Genomic DNA, 23,527 nt, shown 5'->3' with positions numbered 1-23,527 from the left:
AGGAATGCCTGTTACAATTCGCTGTTATCTTAACGAAAGTGCAGCTGGAGAGGGTTCTTCAAATATGTTATTTTTCCAGGAAGGTACTGCATGCTGATGGAGGTTTCATTTACTTTTTCTCAAACAGAGAAGGTGATTAATTATCATAAACATAGACAAACATATGCTTTAACAAAAAAAACCAAAAAACCAAACAAAACTCAAACCCATAACACTCAAAGACAGATTTAGAAAAAGTCTACTAGTAAACATATTTTTGTATTATCAAAGAAATAAAATCAATTTTACTACTGACAACTTAAAGCCTCAAGATTTTTCGGAGATTTTTACTAAGAGGTATAAATTCTAGAGGATCAGGATCTTTAAAATGCATCATACTGGTATACATACTGAATATCACACGGGGAATTTTCCCTGCATGAAAACCACATAGGAAAAAGTTTGGAGTTGTTTATTGATTTACTAGCATCAGTTCTGTAGCCAGGTAGACTGTTCATTAATTTGAGATAATTATAAAATCTAATGATTTTCGTGAAAGCAGAACATACTGCTTCGGTACAGCTAGGAAGCCTTAGGACGTCAGACTCCCAGCAGATTATCAGCAAGTGCCTCTTGGCCACTTTGTAGCATGTTGCAGCTCTGGAGTTTATTAAACATGCCAGTTTACTACTGAGCTGTGGTGTTCTTCAAAAATGCTCCTTTTTCTCCACGTTCTCTCTTTTTTTTTTTTCAAGCAGACTGTTTTTATCCCCCTATTTTGCCCAGCTCATCAACCCAGGGTACTGTTTCTAAGTTCTTGGCAGCCTGAGAGCAGCAAGACAGTGAAGGTCCTGCAGCTGCACTGCGGGCAATTGCCTCCAACACCATCCTTCATTGGACCACCAATGTGGGTTTAGCTGGTGCTTTCAGACAGGTAATTTTTTTCCTGCTTTTGAGGAAATATCATATACATTGCAAAAGTCAAGTTATGTTTTCTGCTGTTGTGTCTTTTGAACAATATTTGGTACATATTGACAGGGTTATAACATAACCTTTTCTGTAAGGGTTTGCAGATCATAAACATGGATGATTCAGTTTTTTATTTGCTTTGGCTCTTCCTTGGAAGATCAGTGAGTCACAGAATAATTTAGGTTGGAAGGGACCTCCAGTGACACTTCCCATGCAAAACAGATGCCCCCATCTTATCTTACTTTTAGTGACGACTCCCTCTAAACGAATTATATTAGGGTGGTCAAACTGTCCCATGATGCTTGCTTCTCCCAGGAAGTCCCTTCTCTGTTTCTCCGTGTAGCCAACTTTCAGGGTTTTGATAGCCACTGAAATTTCCTTTTTAGAAGGCAGCTTCAGGCGTCCACTGCACACTTCTCCAAATTCCCCTAAAAAAGTGCAAAAATGACAAAAGATGAAATGCAGTTATTTTATGGGGATTTAAGAATAAAGACCTAGCGTTCAGCAAAAGTCCCTAAAGTGTGACGTTTACTGGTGGGCCACAGACCAGAGCTCCAAAGAAGGTCTTTCGACAACTGTCTAACATTTCCATGCTTTGGTTCTCCAGCTGACATATTGGACAATGTCACTTATTTACGCTGCATATCCAGATGACTGCAGAGCAAATAAATGCATAAATGTCACCAGAAAATTCCCTTTTTGTTTCAGTTAATGCACTTTGAGACAACAGCAGGATGGCTGATTAATGCAGAAGTATCAAAATTGTCATGCACCTTTGTGAACATTATACTCTTCATTTCTACCACAGAAAGTAGAGTTCCCAAATATTTTACTTATTTCAATTAAAGTAGCAAGATAATTCATAACAAAAGAATTTATCTGTCCAGCTGAAAAAAGGGGGAAAAAAGAAAGAAATCCATATAGATTATCTTTGTTCTTTCAAAGATATTTCTAATAATGATGCAAATATATAATACCACTACGGGACCTGGTAGTTCAGTGTGATTATTGTGCCCACAGTATTCTGTGTGAGATCCCCAGACAGAAAATGGCAGATACCACTGCTTGTTTACTTTTATACAACAGGGTTTACCCTTTGCTATTGTACATCCAAGAGGAGTGCACAGGGAAAATTGTCTTATCATTCAAATATTAATTTTTAAATACGCTGACAAATTGCTGACAGAAAATATCTCACTTGAAAATTTATGTATTTAACTAATGATTCCATAAAGCATAAGGAATTTTCAGTATCTTAGAAAGCATGTGAGCAGCAATTGACTTTTGATTCCCAATTATCCAATGATCTTAGATTTCATATGATATAACAAATTCCACACACAACATCCCAGTTAAAATCACAGTAGCAAATTTTTGTCTCCTTGTTTTAATGACAAAATATTTGAAATAACGAAAAATACAATAAAAACAGTGAGTGGGTAAAATACACAAGAAATATGATGGCAAGAATTGTCCTACATGATTATTTGTATTTAAAGACAAGGAAATCACTTCATTGAACAGAGAAGAAATGAAAGGCGTTCTCTTTTGCAGTGGTAGGGGTTTTTTTCTTTCAGGAAATGGGTGTTGCTGGAGGACTTTGACACTCATTCTCCAAAAACAGATGCATATACAGATTCTTTTCTCAAAATGCATGAGATCATATGTCATATTTTGTCAAGTGTCCTTGTATAGGAAGTTTGACTTGGAAATACACAAACCCTATAAATTTCTGTTTAGCTGGCATCATTTTTATGCAAACTGGGAATTTTGTTTTTATTTGTGAGTGAAACATCATGGTAAGAGTGATTATAATGATAATATATAAGCTTTTCTCAACTTAATGTGTAATAATCCTAAACGCAATAGCATTACTATGCTTCTAAAGAGCAAAGGCTCTTGGAGATCATTTGCCCACAATGACTTTTTCATTACCTCCCCAGCTGACTGTTTACATTAAGCAACATCTGTGAAAACTAAAAATTACCAAAACTCACAGAAATAAGGTATTTTTAATAGGCAGATTTAAATCCTGTTGCTCTTCAAAGATTTAATGCTCAGAAACATGTGATGGATTGACAGCCTTTCACCACTGACTTCAGATACAGTACCACATGGGATACATTTTAGATGCTACATTCAGCCCGCTTATCTGCAAATTGAAATTATTCTTTCATCAACTTGCCACCAGTATGGCTGGCATTAGAGTCCATGTCCTATTTGTGGCACCACAGCTCAGGAATGATAAAGGGAGTAATAACAATGACCAGAATCTTAAAAGTCAGGGCTGTGTGTTCACATTCAAAGCTCGAGGAATTGGTGTAATTTATACACCACAACGAATGAGGAGAAAGGGACATGACAATAGTTTTGGTTTATCAAAATCATGGTTATAGATAACATGGACAACAACTCCTTCTATACACAAGAGGCAAACCAAAGAACAGTCATAAATTACAATAAAGGTCAGTTAGATCAGGAAAAGAAATTTAACAGTAAAGACACTTGGACAGTACAAAAGATTTTTTTAGGGAGGTTATAAACTCTTTTATCTTGGAGATTGTAAGGAGTAAGCATCTGTCAAGAATGGTACCTAACAAGTTTTGTTTTGTGCACTGGTGTGTGCACAAAGTGACCTCTTGAGGGTCACTTTTCAGCTTTATTTTCTAAGGTTTCTCTGTTAAACAGCCAATTTAACCAAAAAAACCTGAACAAATGTGTCACAGGGCAATGACCTTTCTTTGTTGCTAACTCAGGCTAGATTTGAGTCAACAACATAGAAGAGAATGTCACCATGTCTTATCACCAGCTGCTGAGCTGCTTTATCCTCTAGGCATGGTACTGTGCTATTACTGTAGTAACCCCCCAAAATTAAAATCAGGGTGTATCATTATATACACGCATACTACTAAAGTAGCACTTACATTATCTCCATTGTTTCTAACATTATTTGTATTTCAGGCTGCCAAGACAGGCAGCAGCTCAGAAAATTAATTGTAAACCCTATTACTAGTAACTAATGGGTGTTGAGTTCTCTTCAGGTTTCTTAATTAAAAATATTCACCCTCTGCAAGCCAAAATGACTAGTATATTTTAACAAGACCAAAGACTGATTCAGTTCAAATACTAGCCCCAGCTCAATACTGTCAGAGCAGCACAAAGAGGAAGAACAAAGCACATCCTGAACACGGTAGGAATGAAAAAAAGTGCTTGAAATAAATCTTGTAATGTTCAGCTTCATATTCCCTTTCCTCTGTGTTTTAATGGTCCAAAAAGCTGTAACAAGCTGACCTCTTAAAACTACTGTTCAGTTACCGTCAATGGAGACTGTAGCTATGATAACAGCATGCAATCCAGTGGTCAATCCTTCTTTTCTGACTGGAATCAAGTACCTGATATTTGTTTGACTTTTGGGAAGGAAGAGGTTATGGCTCATGTCCATCAACACCATGGCTGCACAATTTAGAACCTGGATGATTAAGCAGATTCCACAAGTGCCTCGAGGCTACTGGATACTGCAAGAGACTAAAAGTTGGACCCTTCATAGCAATGGAGCTTACTGTTGTCCATGAATATAAAATAGGTTTACTTGCCTGGAAAACAATTCCGCTGAAAAAATCTCACAGCCCAACTACCTTAACCTTTGGTTCCTTCACGCACAGGGCAGCATGGACGCTGCATAAGGCAAACTGGTAAACACCCGTAGTGACATGCAGTTACGCTACATCTTTTTCCTGCAAATCGTTATTATATGGTCCCAGTAAGAAACGGACCGCATCTCATTAGATATTGTTTAGGAGGAATAACGACTTGTGTTCAAGCTGGAAGGAGGAAATCCTGGCACTGATCTTAAGAGATGAGGCTGATGGCTTTTCATGTAAAGCCTTTCTGAAGTGTTTGTTTTTAAATACGCTACACACATAAACATTGTATAACCTGTCCTGCAGGTTGATATGTCTATTTACATGTGAAAAGCAAATAGATATTATTAGGAGGGTTTTCATGATATAAAGATCTCTCTTCAGGAGATCCTGATTCTTTTTTAAACAGGCTACATAGTGCATCAGTGAATGGTATTTGCTGTTCATTTTAGACCCAGGAACAAGTAAAAGATGACTCTGAAATTAGCTACTCCCTTTACTTTGCTGTGTTTTAAACCATGACCGTACTACACAGAACTCCCTCAGAACTGGAGAGGCACCTGAGCTGAATGTTTTGTAAACCTTGTGAACATCAGCAACATCAAGCCCTCACTGCAACACTGCAAACCTTCAGAGTAAGTTCATGGACACGTAGCCCCTAAATTTTAGAAATGCTTTGATCATCAAGATGTTATGCTACAAGGATGTTTAAACTTTGGAAGAAAAGCAAATGCTTGCTTTCATATTCAGCAAAGCACATACTTAATTCTCTCCCAAATCAAAAAAGTACTTTCTGTAACTCTGTCTTGCTATCCAATTGGATTTAAACTTAAGTAGTTTGGTGAACTGGATCCATAAAAGCAAGTGAGTTATTTCGAAAGAAAGAATTGCTGTAAACAAAAATCTCAAAAAGTGGATCCTGGCCTCAATTTTCTTATGCTTAGCCTCCCACTAAAATCCCTTATGGTTTTCTTGAGGTTCTTTTGGACAAGAGTATTTCCTTATTGCATTTGGGTATGTTTTCAAAGGTATGTAAGCTGCCCTCTATTCTCAGAGACTTCTGGCTAAAGTTGCTTGGAAAAGTAACTTAGAATATCAGGATTACTTGCCTGACTTGAAGGTCCCATTACTTACATCACACTTCAATGCAGTTAAATGAATCCCTTCTTCTCGAATCACTTTCTTTTCATAATTTCATTCACACATGCATTTGTAAAGGAGAGGGGCAGGAAAAGACCAAGTCATTCACTCAAATAAGTCACTGACTCACGTAAGAGACAGGAAATGCCTTTCCTTCTGCTTTTGGGGAGGAAAGAAATGTTCCTGCAGAATCAGCCTTGGGGGCACTCACTTCGAACGCAAAAGCTACCACTTGCTGAACGTGACAGAAGTGTAAAGAGATGCTATGAATGCATTTGGGAAGCTCCTAGCACACTATAGAGTGATTTTTTTTCATCCATTCTTCCCTGACTGGCTCTTCCTGTTGGCATCTCTGGCAACTGCTAATAGGAAGTGCTAACTGAAATGTCGTATATAGTTTAGGCTACATGAATCTGTGTCATGGTCTCAAACAAATGGCTTTACTATATCTTGAGATCAAGCTTCAATGTAGAGGACCTACAGAAACCTACTGTCACTTTCACTAAAGTGGAGTGGAGCAAAGGGACTTATTTTTAAAACACTTGACTCTTTTAGGGCATTTTCCTTTTTTGAAGCCTCTCAGAAAACTCTTCCTCCATTTTCAGAGGCCATATTTAGCAAAGTTCAGTTTACCTCTCATTCTCATGTGCAGGTCAGAACAATAAGCTATAAAATATGATGTATCACTGATTCCTATGAATTTGTTTTCTAGACTCATGTATTGCATAGAGCCCAAGTTTAGAAAGCTTACATTTGTGGATGAAGGCTCCTGAAAGTCTTCTAAGGAAATGTACTGCTCTTGATCTTAGATTCTCAGTAACCCTCTCCTCTATCCCCATAGTAATTCCATATTATGTACAGTGCTTTTTCTGCCTTGACTAAAGTTGATGGAGAACAGTGCACTCTTGTGGGGCAAAATTAAAACCAGCAAGCAACAAAAATTCTACCTTTGCAGAAAATATCCTAACTTCATACAAGCAGTTGAGTAACTGAAGTAAGAGAGGATGGATACTGTTTCATTTTACTGGGTGATTCAGGAGATGCAGTGAGTACAGTAGCTTGGCTCTACATTTTTTTTCCATATGAAAACCTTTCGCTGTGCACTAGGAGTCGGTTTCTCTCATATCTTATGATTTTAATTCAAATAGTGAATTTAGAGAGAAGCAAAAAATCAATAATAAAAGAACTAGTAATTTTCAATGGATTAAAAATCAATAGTACTTCTCAAAAATGCTATAAGTTAGTAGGAAAGCTAACACTTCATGATATTCTGCCTTGATGAGACAATGCCACTTCACTTTGAGGAGCAAGCACACATCCCATCAGCAACTACATGCTGCATTGCAACACGGACAACTCAGTGTGATGAGACTTTCTGTAATCTAGCTCCTCTGCTACAAAATCTGCTCATTTTGACAGTTTGTTTTCTGTAAACCAAACAATCCATGGCATCTGTATGGCTCAGATAATCAGTTATCAGAGAGAAAACCTTTTCTACTAAATCGATAATGCAAATCCAAAGCAGTGACCAAAATCAATCCAATGACCAAAGGTCACTGCAGTCTGATGGATGCGTGGTGACTTGTATGAAATGAGTTTGTGGTTTCACTCAAGGCATAATAGTCAACCATCCTTTTAAAGGAAAAAAAGAAAACATCTTCACAGTTGATACCATTTTCTGTGCTGACAGATTTTAAAGAGGAACACTGAAGCGAGGCTGTAGTCTCTTTTCAGTCCCAACAGTGCTGCATCCAAGGGTGGGCTGTTGAGTGTCCTTTGAAAAATTGCCTTGCTATCTGCTTCCTTTAAGGAAAAAATAGAACTGTGTGACCTTAACTTTTCATATGCACTGGTTAGCTATAAATATGACCTACTAATTTGAAGACTATAGAATGTTTTCTTTCCAGTCATAAGTGTAAGCCAAATGATGTAAAACAGTATACATAGCAAAAAGTTATCTTTAGTTCAATATATCTGATGGCCATTACCTGCTCCAACTACTTTATCAATGGATATATTAGAAGCATCTAGTTCCTTGGCAAATTCATGCACAGCTTGATTGGGATCCTCATATGTATGCGGATCTACGTAAGTTCTCAGGCCCGGGAGTTTTACTGTGTAAAAACAAATTCAGAGAGAAAATGTTACTTAGATTTAAAAAGCTCACGAGACAATAGAAATCAAATCAATAGAAGAAAAAGGTATACTGCTTCTTCAAATCAGACTGCTTTTGGTGGGTCTTCAGGAATCTTAATATGAAGTGAAACCAGAGACACTCATGTAGTTATCACATAGAAGTTTGAAAACTTATTTTAAATATATCTGCACTTGCCATATTTAACTGCTTTTCAAATATTAAAGTACTACCCACCCCTCCCAGTTTGCTATGTTTAGATGATGCCTTATATTGCCCCTTTCAAAGTAACAACAAAGAAGCAAGGAACAGAATGTGTGATGCTAAAGTCAACCTGGAAACTTCTTAGGAATATATGAAGTAGAGCACATTAATTTAAGCATTTTCTTTCTGAGTCCTCCAACAAGATGCATAGGAAAAGAAAATTATACATGAACAAATGTAACTCTGCCTCTATCCCCCTGCTAGTGCATACAAGGATGGCAGCTAGTTGTTCTTACTATTACAGTCTGCTTCTAGCGCTCATTTACCCTAATGCCCATGTTACTATTGTGTCCCCCTCTACAGTTTCCTGACCAGGGATTGTTCTGTTTGCCTGGGACAAGTGCTAGTTCAAATGACTGAACAATTTTAAAGGCAATTTCAAGCTCTCCAGATCTTTTACTCCATCAGGACTTGGGGCAGGAAGAACGTACCGTTCCCAGCTTTTCTCTCCAGCAAAGGTGCTGAAGGCAAAGCACAGCCTCATTCCCCCGCCCTGGCTCAAGGTCCTGCTTGCACTCACACCCAGCACCTTGGGTGCCTGCCTCTGTATTCATTTTCAAAGATGCGTTAACAAAACAAAGATGTTTTGTTAACACAAAATGAAATAACTGTTACATCCAGTTACTGCTTCTGACAGAAAACCTGCATTCCTGGGCATGTATTCTAGCTTATCCTAACTGTACCAGTAGGTCTTGTAAAACTCCTCCTACAAACGTTGCCTTAACCCACTCAGGAATATGCTTTCCACCTTGGCATTATTATACTGCATCAATTCATTGACTGCTAAAACAGTTAAACCTCTTTTGCTGGGGTTACACAGATGGGAAAAAATACCTTCAGAAGATTAGTTAGAGCACACCATTGTTTTGTCAAACAATCCCAAGTGTGCGTGAAAAAAAAAAATTTATGGAGATTTATTGGACTCAGAATTGACAAAGAAATGATAAAACTGAGTTCCTAAGCTAATTACCTCGAAAACAATGCAAACTAAGAGCCATGCTTTAACACAAGGGCTGTGTGTGCGCGGCATTAAATGCCAACTGTGTTTCCTTCAAGAGCCTGATCATTACAGAATAACTTGCAAGTAAAACAAAAAGTAATTGGCTGTATATTGCTGTTGGTTAAAAATCTTGTAAATGCTCCTTTCTGTCCATGTTGAATGTACATTACAGGCTCCCTCATACCCTCAATAAAAATAACAATTAAAAGCTTCTGCACTGTGGGGTTTTTGGCTGCAGACTTTTAATGCTGACCCCAGAGGTTCCCAAGATCAGGGGATGCTGACTGCAAGGAGAATAATCCCTTCACACCAATAATTAAGGGCAGCCTGTATAGTAACTGGGTTCTGTCATGAAAAACAGATAATAAACACATGCGCATGTGTTAAGCTGTACTACTTTACAGCTCATTCTGTGCAAACATCATAATTTACATTTTCATTTTAACAGCATGAATTGCCCTAAAGGTAGCAAAAAGGTAAAAGGGGCCTAGCCAAAGAAGGCAAAGGGAGAGGATCTGAGGAGGCGAAACATTTTTGCTCCTTTGAAGTAATATTATAGGATATGTAATAAGGCTGCAGGGAATAGTTCATGGCTAGAGCCTTTTTTAAAGTAATTCAGAATAAACTGAGTGAAATAAACCAGCCGCTGTATTTAAGTTGCTGAAAGTTTACGACAGCCATGGAAGTTCTTTATCCTTTTTTAGTTCATAGGAGCAAGTTTCTTATTCTTTGAGAAAGGCTGTAATTTACTAGAACAAAGTTTCAACAGCCACACGCATACACACATGCAAATCCTAAGAGATAAATATCTGCAAAATCATAAATAGTTTTCAAGAATTTTTAACAGAAAGACCAGGTCTGTGATCAGCTCTGTTCTTACTACACAGTGAATCAGCATGGTGCTACTCAGAAAACAGTACATAAATATCTAAAGCCAAATTAAAAGCAATTTAATCCACAGGAATTTAACAGCACTGACATGTTTAAGAATAGTGATTGCAACTTTCCATTGTGTGGGAGTAGGGAGAGCAAATCCTGACCTGTTATTTGTCTGTGACACTTTTTTTACTGGCTGCTTTTATTTTATAACCCCATTAAATTTGGATGATGAAGCATTAATTCTATGGGCCACATGTAACCGTATAGATATTTTTGAAACTAGTTTGTTAGCAGTTGTTGGGCTTCATGAAGCAAACCCACGGTTACAGCTTGTGTATCCCCTGATAGTGCAGGGGAAGGAGCACATGTGTTGTGGATATGCATGCTCATGGCTCTCTGGAGATAAGGAGGGGCTCCGAACTTAAAATAACAACAATGTGACCAGTCAGAGAACAGTTACTCCATTGTTACAGGGATTAGGGAGCAGTTCTAATTTCCAACTACTGCAGGTAAATCTCTCATTAAAATGTTAATTCAATTATATTTGGTGGGGAGGCATCTGATTATAGTACCAACAGCACTTTTCTTGCAGGTGGTACAGTGCCACTGCTATGTGCAAAAAACCCACGTGCATTGACCTTACAGCATGTGAAGCAATAGGAATAGATGGTTCAAAGTGGTTTACGTGGTGTAGCAGGATATCTATTCGCAGCTGAAACAGTTCCTGAGACAAACTACTGCTTCTTATTAAAAACATGTTCATTAGACACCAAGAATTTTGTGGGTGGAAAAAAAAGGGAATTTCCAGTCTTGGTGGTTTTGAAGGGTATTATCACCCTGTAAGGATTAAAAGAATCCAAAATGCAGTCATAATAAAACAAAAATCCCCCTCTGTTACTCTTGATCATCAATGTTAGACTATCACCTTCTTCTCCTCTTAGCTTCTCCTGCTCTAAAACTAATTTTCTACTGTTTTAGAGAGGGTATGGATGGAGCTTTGACTGGGATCTAGTCTTCATGATGCACTACTCCTCTGCTATGGAAAAGTGCTGCAGGTTTATGCACATTGCAGAGATGATTCAGGACCAGAGAGGAGCTGAAATACTGCAGGACATTCCCCTCCAACCATGGGCCACAGCAAGCTACTTCTTCCTGGTAACCAGTACACATGCCTGGACTCAGAAAATCAGCACTTCTTCCCCTGTATGCCTCCTGGATGGGATCTTGCTTCATGCTGTTCCTTTCACAGGGCACAGCCAAACAACCCGGAGTAGCCATGAATAAAGTTTCATCTAGCCTTATTAAAAATAGGTACGCAAATATCAGAAATAGATAGGCTTTGGGCTGGCTTTTGAACATGTTTCAAACGTAGGTCCAATTCCTCAGGATGACGAAAATCTCGCGCCTCTAACTATATACAATTTTTGCGATACTAAGATAACATGAGTCAACAGAAAGGCTCTCTTTTTAGCCTTGGTTGAGACCCACAGAAAGCATAGACATATTCATTCCTGCAAGTGGAGAATCAGGACTTGGATGAAACGTGTTTGTAAATAAAGCTGGATTTAAAAAATCCCATTAATTTCTGACACCTCTGTTTATTAGTTATTCTTAATTTTAGAAACTATTCCAAATCACTTTTCAGCCTGTGCTTAGAATAATTCCAAACTAAATTATTAGTGGATCAACTTTGTCAAACAAGCAATTTCCAGTCTTTGCAGTAGTCATCAAGACAGGTTTCATTGATTTTATGTTTTGCTTTGGGAAAAAAAGTCATTTCTTAGACTTGACACAGCTGATAATGAGGAATTTGGAGTTACGCTCTGCATTTCAGTAATGCACAGCAGAATCAATATCATATTGCTAAGTGCTCGCATTGTTTGAACATAAGACAGCAATGTTTTGCTCATTACTAACCAGAACACAGATGAAAGAATTTGAAACAAAGACTAATTGTTTGGGGAAAATCTCCTTACCCACAAGACAAGAGCTAATTCTCTTCCCAATTTCACCTTGGTTAAAGTGAGGTATGACCGGTTTTTCTTTTTTCTTTTTTAAATTGAAAAAATACCAGTTATCTAGGGGATGAATTCAATAGATATGGAAGTATGAAAAGGCTTCAGTAACTTACAATGGCCATTCCCAAAATGTAGTCTTTTCTCATCAGTGCCATGTTTAGACTTCTTGTATCCACAGAATCTGTAAGCAACAGAGAAAAAAAATTAAGATAGAGAATTTTATATGTTAACTGCAGGTGGAAACAGAACAAAATGTTTTTTCCCTCCACAATTAAATGGCTGTTCGAAAGTTTAATGATATTTACATTCTCTGGGCCCTATAGAGGCATGTTATGTTCTCAGGGAACTTGAGGAAATTGGCTAATGAGAGGATTTGTTGATTTTTGACCCCTACAGTTTAATTTTACAATTGCCTAAGAACGTGTTTATAGCATTTTTTAACAACCGCTGTACGACTGGGGCTGCTAATGTTAGCAGGCTCATTACTGAGCATGAAGAAGTATTCAGAGCTCGTGGGCAGCAAACAAAGGAGAAGGAGCAAACCACCCATTCTACTGCCTGATGACACCCAATTTGCCATGCTAATCAAAGCTCCTCAGGGAAATGGAAGCGGGAGTAAATGTGCAAACCAGACGATAAACTAACCTCCCAATCAAGACGTATACCACAACTGTGAGGAGAATAATGGCTACTGCCGCTGAAATGGCAATCATTACGACCTGGCTATTCTCACTGGAAATGGAGAATGCTGGAAAGTTAACACAAAAATATATAAATAACCCCCCCCACACATAACATTAATTACATCACAATTGACACTCATACAGGGAACAGATAGATTAAGTCATCACTATGTACCATTTGGTCTCCTGCCACATGTTTAATCTATTAAGTAATTTTTCATCATACAAATAAATACAAGGGAAGAAAACAAAAGACTCTGGCCATCTTTGACTATTTACCAAAGTTGTTTCTGTTACTGCTGATTTTTACTCTTGCTGATCATACTAACTGTGGTTATTATGATACTTATAGATAAACACAGATGTAAATACAGACATACATATCATGATATACATACATTTTGTCATGGTCAGTAAGGAACTTCTCCTTGTCAAGAAATCCCAGTCAGTCAATAATTATCAACCTTACTCACACTTCTGTATGATGGAAAGTGCTTTAATGAATTAAGCTTCCCAGTCAAGCTCGACAGTATCCCCGTGAAGATTGTGAAAAGACAAGGCACACAGGAGCAGAGAGAAGGACTACCCACTGTTAATCAATGTCGGTAGGAGAAAGAAGGGCTATTTTCTGCCTTGCACTGGGTGCTTCTTTGTGGTCCCTAAGCATGGAGCTTTGGTGTGCTAGACTAATACACAATGACAGGACACCTTTAGATCTTAAGTGTTACAAACAATCTTCAGCAGACACCTATCGAACTTCACTGAGGATAGCAGAATTGGGCTCCTCAGCACTGCGCTTCAAGTTAGCTGTTCAAATTGAGCTGAAAGCTAGAACTACTGGTCCGCACAAATTAGACAGTTTATGTATGTAACTGCTTGGAGTCACACCATCCCTCTTGGGAAGAAGCCTCTGCCTATTACAGACCTACAAGCGCATTTGTGCAGTTATGATAACTTGGTAATAGGAACAAAGTCATGCAATCTGTTGTCTATGTAACTTGTATGCTTGTTACTAGAGATGTGCACCACTGTCTCCTGTCACCTTGCACGTTTTCAGACCGTTACTTTTTTCTTTTTTTGAATATTACTTTGCAAAGAAAACTCATTAACCTCTAAATTAAAAAAATTTGTTATCACTGCAACTGATTTTTCTCCTTGCTGTACTCGTTTGTCCTATCTTGAGTTCCAGTTTCATCCAGTACACCACAGCTGCATATCACTACACAGATTTTAACTATTTTTTTATACAAGAAGCTTGTTTGCTTTTCAAAATACGAGATGAGGTCGGGGAGGAAGAAGTGGGGATGATATGCATAACATATCTCAAAAATATATGGATGCTAAGTGAAAGACCGTTTCCCTTGATGCTCCTCTTCTGGGTTAAAAATTTGCTGCTTTTAGCAGAGCACTTCTTACACCATGGGTTCTCAAGCCTTATGTGTACATGAATAAAACTGATGAGAGCGTATCAGAATTATGGTCCTCAGTGTTAGAACTCTAAACAGCAGACATGAATCTTCTGTGAAAGCCTGACCTTCTAAAAAGCAGTCTTTGATTATGCATCACCAATCTACATCAGTAACTGGGTAGCTAAGCAAAGGCTGACTTTTTGATGCATTAAGCTACCTTTGGCTTCTAGCAAAGAGAAGGTCTGATTTTCTCTACAGTACCTAGTGATTTAAGACCACGAGCTCTATCAAGAGTCTTTCTGATATGAGAACAGAACTTGTAAAGAATACTTATAAAGTCATCAGTTAAATAATGTTACTTTTTAGGCATTAGAGAAAAGAAAAAGGAGTGCTGGACTAGCAAATAACTTCCCCAAGGCCACCCAGAACTGCAGCTGACAGAGAGGAGAAAGGACTCAAACAGCCCAGCTCCCTAACCAGCTACTCAACTGATTGACCATTCTTCCTGGCCTGTGCATATTAGTTTCATCTCAAGGTTACTTAGGAGACATCACCAATGCTCCTCAGGAGTGTGGAGAATTAAACGCTGACCCACAGGAGTAACGGACCAATATAATATTCATTCTCTAGGAGAAGGGGTTTACAGTCCATAGGGTTCAGGCCACAAACTTGGAACAGTGCAAAGCGTGAATCTGTTTTTCTATCAAACCTCCTTCTTTGGGAGGAATCATGGTCTAGCAAGGTATCAATTTGGGCACAAGGCAGAGGTCTGGTAGTGAATGGAAGAAAAAACCACCTGTGATAACCATGGTATACTCTTTACAGCATGTTTCAAGTTTAATTATGAAATATAAAGTTATATAAAAAAGACTACCCAGAAAAAACACATAGTTACGAGTTGCATTTACTAAACTAGACAAGGAGTGACAGCAGCCATTCAAATCAAATGGGCACTATGTCAGTATAAACCATTCAAACAAATACATACAATCTGGACTGGTTTCAAATTCAAACTTGCGGCTGTTTGTTCCATATCCAGCTGCAGTTCGGGCTCGAATTTGGAAGATGTAAGTGGTATCAGGTTTGAGGCCACTGATGGTAACATTGGTACCTTTGGCTCTCAGGATAGTATAGCTTGTCTCTTGTTCCTGCTTTTGGGAAGAGAAATTATCAGATTAAAACCACACCCTAAAGCACAGAAACAATAGGTGGCTGCTTCTGTCTGCAAGTCACCTGGAGTGCACTGGGATATTTTTTTAATATTTATAGCCTGACAAACGCTTGTACAGCCATTCATTTTCAATTCAATAGAAATCTTTTGATTAGCAAGAAATCTAAATCATTAGAGCTTCTACAGCCTTGTGCTATAACTCAAATACTAGACATGCTGCATATATAACATTTCATTAAATGGCTTTGCATCATTTTGTCCATAGTCTGTAATACAAGAAAATTAAGATTAAGATGTTACTTAAAAAACATAGAACAGATTTGCCTCCTGCACTGAACTGGAAGTTTTAACAGGCAACACAGACATTTTAGGGCCCTTCAGAGCTATTGTAGGATGCAGTTTTTACTGCCTCGCATTTTACAAGACAATGTTTACCTTTATAACCGTCAGAAGAGAAACTCTGCTCCTCACCTCAGCTCTGTGAACAGGCAAATGTAACTGGTTTTCTATTATGCCATAAAAAATATGAGATCGATGTGTCCATCAAAACCCCAATGAACGTGCTCCTGAATGAGTCTTGGGCCTTAGCAGCCAGAAAGAAAATGTGTTCTCTACTTACTGTTTTTTGCTAAAGAGCAAGACGTGTGTCCTGTACAGATGACACGCTCACAACCACACTCTGCTTAATGTATTTCTGACTTAACAACTTTTTATATAAAATAAGAAATGGACCATTTTGTAATTTAGTAAGTTTGGATACACTTTACACTTTGTAAAAAGCTAATTCTGATAAAAGTATATCTCATTCCCACTGTAAGCACACAGTCTAAAAATTTGAGCGTGCATTTGAAGCCTGGGGTATTGCTTATTTCACTAAAGCCATCCTGTACCAAAAGAACATTTTTGGCTTCCTAAAAATGGCAGCTGCAACTACCTCAGAAAAAAATTTTGGACATCAGCTTCCCATGTGGGAACTGTGAGAATCTCGGTTGCTTAGGTTCCCAATCATGAACATTTTTATTCTAGAGGTGGTGGGAATTTCACGTGCTGCCCTTTTACTTTGAACACTCTGAAATACACTAAAACAATTGAGCTTTGTCTAGTTGAACGCAGAAACTGAGTTAAGTTAACTTATGTCGGATGCAAACAATCTCACCTAATTCCCACTATGTTTTACAGCACTGCATTAGCTTGCAAGGTAGTGACATTTAAACTTTGACAACACTAGAGTGCTGATGTGCAAGTACAGAGGTCGGAAAATACTCAACGCATTCATTGTCAAAGCCATCTCACCTTCATGTGAAAAGTTCAAGTGACTAGAGTAGTGTGTTTGCGCTGCAGTGCTGTCTAGAAGAAAGTTAGGTTTATTCTGTTAGTAGGTGGACATCAGAAACTGTTCACTTTGGTGCCACACAAGCCTAATTACCCTGTTCTTGGCAGTCTGATATAGAAAGAAACAGAAACATTTACACCATAATTCAGGAAATTGCCAGAATCTCCACATAATATTCAACATTATACATATTACGGGTGCTGACGGGGGAAGAAAAAAAAAAAAAGAAAAAGAAATAGCAGCTAAGGCTTTGACTAAAAGTTAGCATCCAGAATCAAAACCTCAGATGGGGTGAATTGGACCTAGACTTCAAAGAATGACTATAAAAATGTTTACCATGGCCCATTTTCTTTGCACACTAATTATAAGAAGGAAAAAAGCATTGGACCTCCTCATAGTTTTCTCTGAAAAATTTTTCAGTTATAAATTCAGGGGAGAAAATTTACAGGAAGACATTCTAAAAACCTAATAGGTTTGCATAAAATTATTTATTTTTGAACTAACAAAGGCCTAGTAGTATAATTTGCATGCCTTACTTATCTCATCATTCAGTTCAATGTAGGCAACTATTTTAGTTTCAAAGACATAATAATCTTGTCTTTAAAACACAACATCTTTTGTGTATGCTCTGACTGCACATTCATTTTGATCTCACTTCTGGCTGCTTTTATGAAATGCAAACATTTCCTTCTTGCGCAGATACATACGTGCGAGGGAAAATATAGTCATGGCCCTGTCTGTTAATAATCCACAATGGAACTTGGAAAATAAACGTTTAAAACAATGGTATGGAGGATGTCATGGTATCTTAGTTTATGGTAAGCTTTTTACACACATATTTTGTAAGTCATTTTTTACGTAACTAGTAATCAAATCAGTGAAACACCACATAAAAGCCCAAGTTTATCTTTCTTGGGGATGAAGGAAAACTCCAGAGGTAAAGCACTATAGCTGCTGCAAGCAGAGGAATATACATAAAGGGGAGTCTTTGCCAAGCAGAACTTTAATCAAACACTCTGATGATAAATTTGTACTTGGATGCACAAAGCGTGTTCCTCCTGAATATTTCTGCATAGTTTACCAGACACAATCTTTACTGGGAAGCAAATCCCACTACTGTCAGTGTCTCATTTGCAAATGAGATTTTATAATTTTAACTATGTTTTACAAAAGACACACTTTGCATACATTTAAAAGTCATAGTGGCAGTCCTAGTGAGAGTGAACAGTACATCTTTTTCAGATAAAGAGAGTAAGTGTTCATATTACATGAGGAAGAACATTTTTGTCATCAGCTGCAGGAGCACTTGAGAGACCAAAACCAGACCACACACCTTTGGGAGGAACCCACAGTCCCAGTACCACTTCCCCTTATTGACAGACATGAACTTTTCATCGATACAACAGTTGCTACGAACCTCATGGAGCATATGTGGCCTACCTATCCTCAGAGCCATTATAATAAGAGTTTAAATGCAACCAAGTACATTTGCATATAATTTACTTTTTCAGACTCAGAAAGAGCACAAACTAGATACCATTATTGGCTTTAACCAGTCTGCTGAGCACAAAATTTCAGTGATGGCAAAGGCAAATCTATTCTAGTGATGTGAGACTGCAATTAGATTTGACTCATTGTTTGCAGCAAAATTCACCTTAATAAAGTGTGGGGGATTTAGTAATCATAATTGTCAGCGACATATTTAAATGAAGCAATTAGTAGTTTATGGGCGGTATTTAGGCGACAGCTTCTTTTTGCATGACAAGGTACTCCTGCCAGAGAAAACAATTATGTGAACAAGGACAAGAAGGAAACAAAGTGTCTGCTTGTCTAAGAAAAAACCTGACTTTTGTTATATGTGCACTTGGATGGTTTAGACAATTAAAATCCAGCACAGCTAGATGGACAGACAAAACCAGGATGTCACTTGGTACCACGAACTTAACATAAAATGTTATGTCCTACCATAAAACAAATACCTGGAAGTTCCATAACAGTATTCCTCTGAAAGAGGATTTTACCCCTATAAAATGATTTGAATAAATAGTAACTGGAGCCTTAGAAACAGGCCCTATAGATTTTTACAGAAAATGCACTTCTATTCCAAACAGCGACTCTGAAAAACTGTTGCATCAGTTCGTAATCTTATGTATTAAGGCCCCATAGGCTCACTCCAAGAAGTTAGACCAGTTTCACAAAAATGTATCTCCTAATTTCTCTAGAAACATCACATAAAGCTCTATTCCCTCTTGGTTACAGAACTGAAATCCCTGGTGAAAAAACCTAAATAGGTTAATTAATTACCCTTGTAGAAAATGAATGTTTTTCACATACTCAATGCCAATAATTCATTAGAAAAACTACATGGTATCATAATTTAGATACAGGACATCATTGTATTTTTATTCCAAATCTATTCTAACATCCTGAATATCAGTAACATGCAGCTGCCCCAAAACATCACATATTCTTTGAAATCTAAGAACAACTTAACATAGCAAAAGCCCTACATTTGCAGAGACAAGGTGCATAACAAAATTGGGCTGACCTGTACTACTCTCTTAACACGGTATTTATTAATTTCTAACAGATTACAAAAGGTATGGTAATAAAAACAAGCAGGAGAGAAAAGAATGTCTCAACATGTATCATCTACCAGCAATCAGGTATAACTTGTCAGGAGAAATACTGAGACTGCCAGCTGTGAAGGGTTTATTTCCCAGCAGCTGTCACTTAACAGCAGTGGGTTTTTTGATGAGTACAACCAAGCTGATTCCTGAAGCAGAAAATCAATTGGACCCGACCACTTTAAAAAGAAAGCTGGAGGTGAGGAGGAAAGAGGAGGTGAGAGGGGCTGTTTAGGGATCTTGGACCAAAAATCAGCATCTTCCAAAGGTGTTTGGAGAAGAGATGAAGAGTAGTTCTGACCTCAGGTAAGTTTAACATCTACAGAGTACATAGCAGGTTTCAACCTTTTTCAATTTGCAAACCTAAAAAGAAAAATGGATTAAAGCCTCCTGACAGAAGATTTGCTTTTCTAGGGACCTTTCATAAACCTTGAGGAATAGGTTCTCTGACTCCCCAAAGGGCTACAGACCACACATAAGAAACACTGGTGGCAGAAGGCCTTTCTTTAAAAAACCCTCTTTGCTCTAAATGGTCTGGCTCCTATGGTCAAGCAGTTGTCTCTTTTTGGCTTATGAAAGCTGTCTGGTGCATATGAACTCTTGATCACAGACTTCAAAGGGAAGAAACACATGTGCAAAATCAGCCTTGTAAGACTGGTTGTCTCATGAAGCTGTCTTATGACAACCAGTTGCTCTATAAGACTGGATACACTCGATGGGAATATCAGCCACATGCTCAGTCTGTGCATACAACAGTACTGGAAGGTGACAATACTCAGCAATTTCAGTGTAGAACGAATATCAAAACAACACAGAAAAAGCAAACATAAATAAAACTTCTCGGCTGTTCGATAGAAATGAAATAAAAGCACACAAGGGGAAAAATTCCCTCCCTTTGGAGCAACTAAACCAGAGGTCATCCTAACACCATGATGTGCAATACACCTGCGTAGTACATCCTGCACCCATGGTACTCACACAGAGCCACCCAGGCAAGGACCTCCACTTGGAGAGACTGGAAGTGCCGCTGAGTCAGGGCTGCTGCAGCTCTTGGAAAACAAAGGCACAGCCAACAGCGGCAAGAGCAGCGAGGTAGGTCTCGAATGAAGCATAAGTTAATCATCCAGATAAACAACCTGGCCTGTGCAAAACAGGTTGAAGTTCTGGGATCTTTTGGGTGCGGGCTCTTTGTGAGGTAAATAACTCCTCCATGCCTTAGTAAAAGGGAGTAAGTATTTTCTTTAAAAAAAATTAGAAACAAGAGAGCCTAAATAATTCCAGCATCCCTTCAGTGCAAATAAAGGCAATCTGATATATGGGACAGTTCTTTTACTTCTCAGCTCCAGGATCCAGACTTGATGCTGTCTCCATTGAGACAGCAGAAAAAAACCCCTCACTGAAAGGCTACTGCTCTATAAGGTGAGACTGAGCTCAAATGTTTAGGAAGCTTTTTTTTTTTTTTCCCCTTTATCAGTAGTACTACGTATGTTCCGATTTTTACCAAGGTCTTTGACAGGTCAAGTGCTTACCAAAAAAACTCCACCCAAAATCAAATGACGTATTAATTCGAGAGAAATCTTTTCAGAATACGGCCTTCCAGTCCTCATTCTTTAGCTGGAGATCAGGCACAGACTATCAATACCACATTGTCCCACTGGTAAGCTCCATGAGAAAACTTTCTGAAGATTAACTGAATACCCACAGAGTCTTTTTAAAGAAGTTTCTAAGTGGATATTGACACCACATCTTTCCTGTTATGTATGAAATATAAGTCTGATTTGTAGATAGGAACAGCATTAGTATACGCTAAATTAAATCATTATTCCTGACTTTTTTTTCAAAGTTTGTCAACGTCAGTAGCAATATATTATATCAAAAGGTCACTCTTACCAATCTAAAAATGCTAATACCACTCTTCACAATCTTCACAACAATTTATGGTCTTATCAATTCTACCAGCAAGATTTACTAAAGAACCACATTCAGTAATGAAGACTTTTTTCCCCTAAATACAGTTCTATATATGATGTAGAAATCAACAGCCAGAAATACAAAAAAAGTCAATATACAGCAGAACTTATTTAACGGCAGATTTTCTTTGTAGTAATTTACATAACATTTATGAAGAATTCAGTTATTCATGAAAAGCTGGAAGTTTCATTGTCACTAGAAGTACTGCCCATCTCTTCTCTAAATCATTTTTTGTGTAAAAGATCCTTGCACCACAGGGAAGCACCAACACATAGATGCCGACAAATAAATGTATGAACACTAACAGAACTGAATAAGTAAACTGTACTCAAGAAGAAAAATAGAAGTATTACAGCTTGTCTGTGTTACCTCCTCTGTTTGTTTGGATGTGTTTGGGGATGAACTCGGTAGGCAACACAAGAATTTAACTTCAGATTTTCATGATGTTCTCCTTACCAAAAACTGCACAGTTTCAACACTTGGTGTCATTGAGGCAGACAGCAAGTGAACAGGCGTGTCTCTGAATTCTTAACACAGGCAAGATGCAATAATTTCATGACAGTATTACCAGCACAAAACCCTCCCCCTCAATCCTTCTTCCCACCTTTTCATAATATTTGACCTCGTAGTCCAAGATGATCCCATTTGGATGCTCAGGTTCTTGCCAAGACAGAGACACACTGTTCCTGGATGTCCTGTCTTTCCTTATGACTGTAACAGGGGATGGAGCTGTAAAAAGGGATGGGGGCAGGAGGGAGGAGAGAAAAGAAAACTGAGTTTATCTCTGTTCCAATCCTTGGCAAAGAGTATTGTTTCCATTTAAAAGACTCATGAGCATAGGTCTGGACTTGTACCAACATTCAGCAGCTGGATTATAGTCCTAGTACACATTCCTTAAAGTATACTGGCCTCAAGGAAAATGAACTGAGATTTTCTGTTAGACTGGTGGACCAGTGGCAAGACAGCAGATGGTTTCAATCTGCTACTACAGTGTAAGCAATGAAATACATTTGATATACTAAACTAGAGAACAAAATAACAGTACTACCTATTTGTTATAATGCTGACGATTATTACCAGATTCTGCAGAACTCTGATAACATTTTCATACGCAAGTGTAAAATAGTGCTGGGATGAGTTACATACAAGGAGCTCCTGGTATCCATGGCTAGTAATAACCATCAGCATACTGCAGAATACAGCTTCTTTTATAACGTTATTTGTTAAGATCTCCAAATACAAATTGCTCCATAAACACTTCTCCTTTACTGCATTTCTTTGAAAATTAAATTTAAAGAAGAAAAATCTAAACTGCAAAATAACCTAATTTCTGACCTGTATTAATCAGAGCTAGGCATGACAACTGATTGCATGCCACAGACTCACCCACCACCCAAAACTCGGAAGTACTATCAACGTTACAGAAAAACAATCATAACTACCTAAGATTCTTAAACATCAGTTCAGCTTTAGACCACCCAACTCTACCTGTTTTTTCCAAGACCAAGCCTAGGTTTCCTGGACTCAGTGAAAGCTATGCAATTTTTAAAAATTATTTTCTATTTCTTTTGGGTTGGCTTCCCACTTCCAAAATTCAACAGACGATATCTTATGGATCACACATTAAAGGTCGTAACTGTCATTTTAAGAAAAATCTTTCACCAATAAACGGGCTTTTATCTTAACATGTAAAGCAAATGCGTTTATAAGTTCAATGTTGTGCTATGCAAATAAAAAGGGTCTGGATGATCTGAACAATTGAATTGCAGCTGAATCCTATGAAGCTTTTACTGTTCATATAAAACTAGTGGCACTTTACAGCATTACACATTTTCATGCATTATCCAGTGCCCTTTCTGTTTTGAATTTTCATTCCTCGGATACACTTGTGAAAGTCAGCAAAAAAGAATTTTTAATTAAAATAAATTTTGGAAAATCCATTCCATATTTGATTTTGCTCAACGTCCTTCAAAATATATCTTCTAATCTTGAGTCATAATCTAAATGTTGACATCCTCCTTTAGTTAAGCATCTAGAAAGCTACATAAATCCACCCAAGCACATATGTATATACACACTTCCACATTCTTTCTGGGTTGAAACACATCCCCCGACCAGCATTTTCATATGTCACATTGTTTACAAAAGCTTTCTAAGAAGATTAAAAAGTTGCAAAAATCCGCCCCCCCCCCTTTTTCCCCTCAACATGGAGAATTTACCTTGAATTTAAATTACTGAGAGCAGATTTTTTTTGAGGGTTTTTTAGTGGGTTTTTGTTTGTTTAGGGTTTTTTCTTTAAAAATAGAATG

At 37.9% G+C, this 23,527-nt stretch overlaps 1 protein-coding gene across 1 annotated transcript in view; it reads right to left on the bottom strand.

Annotated features, from left to right (window-relative positions):
• EPHA3 (EPH receptor A3) overlaps positions 1-23,527 on the bottom strand; it is a gene marked incomplete at its 5' end in the record, with an annotated part of 145,659 nt that overhangs the window by 35,829 nt on the left and 86,303 nt on the right. The window contains 6 exons of the mRNA XM_010144924.1: positions 1,191-1,376; positions 7,718-7,843; positions 12,138-12,205; positions 12,670-12,772; positions 15,105-15,267; positions 21,823-21,947. Coding sequence (XP_010143226.1) covers positions 1,191-1,376; positions 7,718-7,843; positions 12,138-12,205; positions 12,670-12,772; positions 15,105-15,267; positions 21,823-21,947 — 771 coding nt within the window. The remainder of the gene's footprint in view (positions 1-1,190; positions 1,377-7,717; positions 7,844-12,137; positions 12,206-12,669; positions 12,773-15,104; positions 15,268-21,822; positions 21,948-23,527) is intronic.

This window comes from Buceros rhinoceros, unplaced genomic scaffold (assembly GCF_000710305.1).
Source record: "Buceros rhinoceros silvestris isolate BGI_N320 unplaced genomic scaffold, ASM71030v1 scaffold6241, whole genome shotgun sequence".
In the NCBI taxonomy this organism is placed as follows: domain Eukaryota; kingdom Metazoa; phylum Chordata; class Aves; order Bucerotiformes; family Bucerotidae; genus Buceros; species Buceros rhinoceros.
The sequence above is the reverse complement of the archived record's forward strand: the minus strand, read 5'-3'. Positions and strand labels throughout refer to the sequence as shown.